We start from the raw sequence: 5,413 nt of genomic DNA on the forward strand, positions 1-5,413 counted from the left end.
AAATCCGTTTTCAATTCATTAATTTTACTTAACAATCCAAACAGCAACAAGATGGTTAATTTAGTTAACCAAGAGAATTTAACAGTCACAAATCCATGAGGAGAGACTATGGGTTCCACGTTAGCTACAGTATGTGTGAGTCTGACTTTTCTCACACTGTGCTTATAGAGAAGCCTCCTTCCACCATTTCTGCACCATCTGCACATGTAGGAATGAGCAGCACAAGTAAAGATAGTGACATAATAGAAATTGAGGATGCTTGTGTGGAAGTGGAACAGGATGAGGGGGATATTTGTGTACTGCCTGACACTAATGAGGAGGATGTTGATGATATTGTTTGTGTAAGTCAGCCACCAGTGGTTGCAGCACTTGCCCATGATAAAATGAAAGGCATTGTCATGACTGGGCATAAGACCAGAAAGCCACCTCTTGGGTCTGGAATTAATTTTACCCACATCTTGACAAAGTTTGTGAAGCATCTGCTCTATTTGTGAAGCCAAAGTTACTAAAGGTAGGGACGTTATCCATCTAGACCTCATGGCTCCTCCATGTTACGTCATTTGCGGCACGTTCATGAAAATTATTTTATAACATTATAATAATTGTAAAATAATAACAAGCAGTAAAGTACCAGCTGACAACAGTTTGGACCAGTCCATACAATCTCCACCGCTAACACCCTCATCATCAACCTTCTCATTAATAATCGGACGTAGTCTTCTAAAAAACTTTTTGTGGGGGACCAAACACTTCAGCTACAAAAGTAGCAGTCCCCGTCGCTGAAGGGCTTGGTTTATTAAACTCTGCATGTCATTTTCAATATCTTACATAAGGATGGGAGGGAGGATAATTCTATCCGGAGCCACTCTTCTTTTCTGACACTGCTATGTGGAAATGCTTTATAGATGTGCTATAAACTGCCGGGTGTTTGTGCCACTGCTCTGTCGCTTAGTAACCAGCCAGCTCACAGCAGCCTTTGACCTAAACTGGATAAAAAAAATATTATTAATTGGAAATTACTGGAAATCAATATTATTGAGGTTAAAAATTCTGTAGGAACAATAACAGGCCTTAATTACATGACTTTACCTGTTTTTAGCATTGAAAAAAAAAAATTGATCCAAAACCAAAACACGTGAGGGTGGTTTTTCAAAACCAGAACCAAAACAAGAACACGAAAACTAATCGGTGTAGTCAGTGCACATCTCTTATCACTAACAGCATAATAAGAAGTCTGGTTTTCTTGTCGTGGCTGAAGCCGCTGTGTATGGGGACGGCAGTATGTAGTATGCAGCAGAAAGAGGTGTCGCAGGAGTAAGAATATGTGGATTCCACAGAGCGGTAAAGAGCCCCAGTGGAGCTTACAATCTATATTCCCTACCGCATGTACACGCACACACATTCACTCTAGGGTTAATTTTATTTGGATCCAATTAACCTGCCAGTACATTTTTGGAAAGTGGGAGGAAACCCACACAAGTACGGGGAGAATATACAAACTCCACACAGTTAGGGCCTTGGTGGGAATGGAACCCATGATCTCAGTGCTGTGAGGCAGTAATGCTAACCACTACACCATCTGTGCTGCCTGTACAGTACAGGAGCCGCATATGTAACTAATGGGCGGTTTTTCAACTAACCACAAAATGACCCTAAAACGACAGCACGCCCAACCAAACCCTAGGCCTGCATGCGGCAGGGGAGTCTGGTGAAGCCCTGCGGAGATCTCTATGATCTGTGCTGGCTTCATTAGGTTAGAAAGTAAAGAAATTACAAAAACAAAAAGCATGGGGTCCGCCAAATCCACAACCAATGCAAGGCCTCTGGGCCTGGGCTGGTATTTGTAAATAGGGGGAAAAACTGTGTGGGGTCCTCCCTATTTTCCAGTATCCAGTAGGGGGGCTGACGATATAGCAGGCGGCTCAAACCGTGTGCTGGGACATTAAGGGCCACTGGTACCTGTAGTCCACCTGTAAAAACAATATTAAAACAAAGGCAGAACATGCTCACCATATGTTGTACTATTTTATTAAATAACCCCCCCCCCCCCCCCCCCCATTAGTGCCAGATTAAAAATGTGACGGATGGAGCAGCAGCTCCAGACCTCCACATAAAAATAGGCCCATCATCATGGTGGTATGATGATGATCAGCCATCAACTGGCCACATAGTTGGCCATAAATCATAACTATTAAGATTATATTTCTATATTACTCATAAAATTCTGAAATGTGTATATTTTTACATAATTAGGGAGACATTGTGGTAAATTTACCAAGATGGGAGTTCTATTTAAGATGTTGCCCATAGCAACCAATCAGATTCCAGGTATTATCTTCTAGAGGGTGCAGATAAATGAGAAGTAGAATCTGGTTGGTTGCCATGGGCAACATCCCATCTTAAATAGAACTCCCATCTTAGTAAATTTACCCCAATGTGGCTTATATTGCAGGGGGCGTGCACGTAGCTCTAGCCACACCGACGATTCTCACACTAGGCCCTTGAGTATCTTCAGCCCCAGGCCCAATTGACCCTTAGGGCCTAATTCAGACCTGAACGCTAGCAGGCGATTTTTGCACTACTGCGATCAGATAGTCGCCGCCCATAGGGGAGTGTATTTTCGCTGTGTAAGTGTGCGATCGCATGTGTAGCTGAGCGGTACAAACAGATCTTGTGCAGTCTCTGCGCAGCCCAGAACTTACTCAGCTGTTGCAATCACATCAGCCTATCCGGTCCCGGAATTGACGTCAGACATCCTCCCTGCAAACGCCTGGACACGCCTGCGTTTTTCCAACCACTACCAGAAAACGGTCGGTTGTCACCCACAAACGCCTTCTTCTTGTCAATCTCCTTGCAAACGCCCATGCGAACGGATCCGTCGCACAAACCCATCACTGAGCAGCGACCCACTTTGTACCCATTAGACGCGCCTGCGCAATTCGGTGCATACGCATGCGCAGTTTGGACCAGATCGCCCGCTGTGCAAAAACGCAGCCTAGCCATCAGGTCTGAAATGAATTACCCCCTAAAACCGGCCCCGCCACCCCACCCCCCACCCCCCCTGCAAAAATCAATATTAATTAATTGATTATTTTGTAGCTGTTGCCATTCTGGTAGGAGATCCCACGCCAGACGGTTGTTGGAACCCCATGCAGTTTTTCCCCCCATTTCCAATAACAGCCTAGGCGCAGAGGCCTGGGGTTGGTTTTGTATTGTGGGGAGGGGGGTAACTATGCTTTATTTCTCATTTTAACCATTTTATTTCCTTTTGAACCTAATGAAGTGGATTTGCTGTTGTTCTGCCGCAGTATAAGGATGTGAATGCCGACGGGTATCGACAATGCTTTTAAATAAAAGTCAAAACCAATGCATAGTATTATTATTTATTTATCGTTATTTAGTAACAGTCTCTTATATAGCGCAGCATATTCCGTTGCGCATTACAGTTGGTGCAACAGTAATAGAACAAAACTGGCCAATAACAGACAGACATAGAGGTAGGAGGGCCCTGCTCGCAAGCTTACACATTATAGGGAAATAGGCATGGATACACAAGGATAGATGCTATATACTGCATAATGGTCCTGCCAGATTGCTAGGTTCTTAATGGGTTGTATGGTATGATCACCCAGTAATGTTGGCCAAGGGTCAGGAGGGTGTGAAAGTGAAGAAAGAAAAAATAAGTGAGGTTATGTGTGGACTGTACAGAGGGGAAGTCATTGAAGGTTACGTGGGTGAGCTCGGAATTTGATAAGCTTGTCTGAAGAGGTGAGTTTTCAGGGAACGCTTGAAGGTTTGGAGACTAGAGGTGAGTCTTATTACAGTACGTGCTGTTTTTTAGACTGCAAACATTTAGTTCATTGTCCATTGTGGAGAAATGTCAGTAAGTAAAGTTCTGCAATAATTCTTCAAACTTTCAAAATCCTTATAACGTACAGTATATTACATATTTGTTCAGTCATAGGTTTAATTGCATCAAAATGTGGCATAATACCCATGGTCTTACAATGTATTATGTGTTCTATGCTTTGTGTAGACCTACTCTTCTTCTGGAAGAGGACACTGGAGACCCATGATGGTATCTCCCAATGATACATGCTTTCATCCATCCTCCTTTATGCTGTTGGGGATCCCAGGCCTGGAACACTTACACATCTGGATCTCCATTCCTTTCTGCTCCGTGTTCCTCACAGCTATCATCGGGAATTATACCGTTGTCCTTATCATTGTCAAGGATGTGAGACTCCACCAGCCCATGTATATCTACTTCATTGTGCTTGGTTTCGTAGACCTCATCTTAGCGAATTCCACGATGCCCAAGCTCTTTGGCATCTTCTGGTTCCAGCAAAATGAGATTGCCTTCAGTGCATGCCTCCTTCAAATGTTCTTCGTGCATGCGTTCTCCACCATCGAGTCTAGAATCTTCCTAGCCATGGCCTTTGATCGTTACGCCGCCATCTGCAACCCACTACGGTATTCAGCCACAGTGACCTCAAGTTTTATTATTAAAAGTGGAGTATTGTCAGTGCTGAGGGGGGTGACGTACATCCTTCCCCTACCGCTCTTGCTGATCAGGTTCCATCTATACACCAGCAATGTCATTGTCCACTCGTACTGCGAGCACATGGCAGTGGTCAGGCTCATCTGTGCTGACATCTCCTTCAATGATCACGTCGGCATGGCCGTTGGGTTTCTTGTGCTGGTTATGGACACAGTGTTTATTACCTTCTCCTACGTGATGATCCTACGGGCTCTTCTAAGACTGACCGCCAAGGCTCGCATGAAGTCCTTTGGGACATGTGTGTCTCATATATGTGCTATCCTGTGCTTTTACACCCCAATCCTCTGCTCCTCCCTGGTGCACAGATTTGGAACAAATGTCCCTCACCATACGCACATATTGCTGGCGGACTTCTACCTCCTCATGCCCCAATGCTAAACCCCCTGGTTTATGGGATAAGAACTAAGCAAATCAGAGAGCAGGTGATCAAGTTCTTTTCCCCAAATGACCATCACATTTCCCGGTAACATGGAATGGCCTGCTGTGACTAATTGGAACATGGTTCCGGAGGTTATGTGGTCTGCAGCATCTTCATCTCTGGAACTTCAGTACAATACCTCTGTGTTTTATATAGGTGGGAAAGTGTAATTTCTGCCTACTGTATGCACTTGTCTTTCCTCTGTGATGTCCATGTATAAATGACTTTAAAGTGTGCATTTAAACCATTGGGCCTATGTACAAATCTGAATAGGGCCCACGGAGCAGACAGGCCTATAAACAGATCATTATAATTTATAATATGTGCAGGTCTAGAGCAACATACTCTACATCAATTTGGAGCATTAGAACAGAGGTCCAGAATAACCTGCAGCCAATCAGAACATTAGAGCAGTCGGAGGATTGGAACATTCA

The 5,413-nt window shown here is 44.1% G+C and overlaps 1 protein-coding gene across 1 annotated transcript; it reads left to right on the forward strand.

The window, feature by feature from the left end:
- Window positions 1-4,075: 4,075 nt before the first annotated feature.
- On the forward strand, window positions 4,076-4,939 carry LOC135050454 (olfactory receptor 52M1-like). Its single transcript, XM_063956946.1, has one exon. It carries the CDS (start codon window positions 4,076-4,078, stop codon window positions 4,937-4,939), a length of 864 nt encoding a protein of 287 aa, XP_063813016.1.
- The last annotated feature ends 474 nt before the right edge of the window (window positions 4,940-5,413 follow it).

Source organism: Pseudophryne corroboree, chromosome 2, assembly GCF_028390025.1.
Source record: "Pseudophryne corroboree isolate aPseCor3 chromosome 2, aPseCor3.hap2, whole genome shotgun sequence".
In the NCBI taxonomy this organism is placed as follows: Eukaryota; Metazoa; Chordata; class Amphibia; order Anura; family Myobatrachidae; genus Pseudophryne; species Pseudophryne corroboree.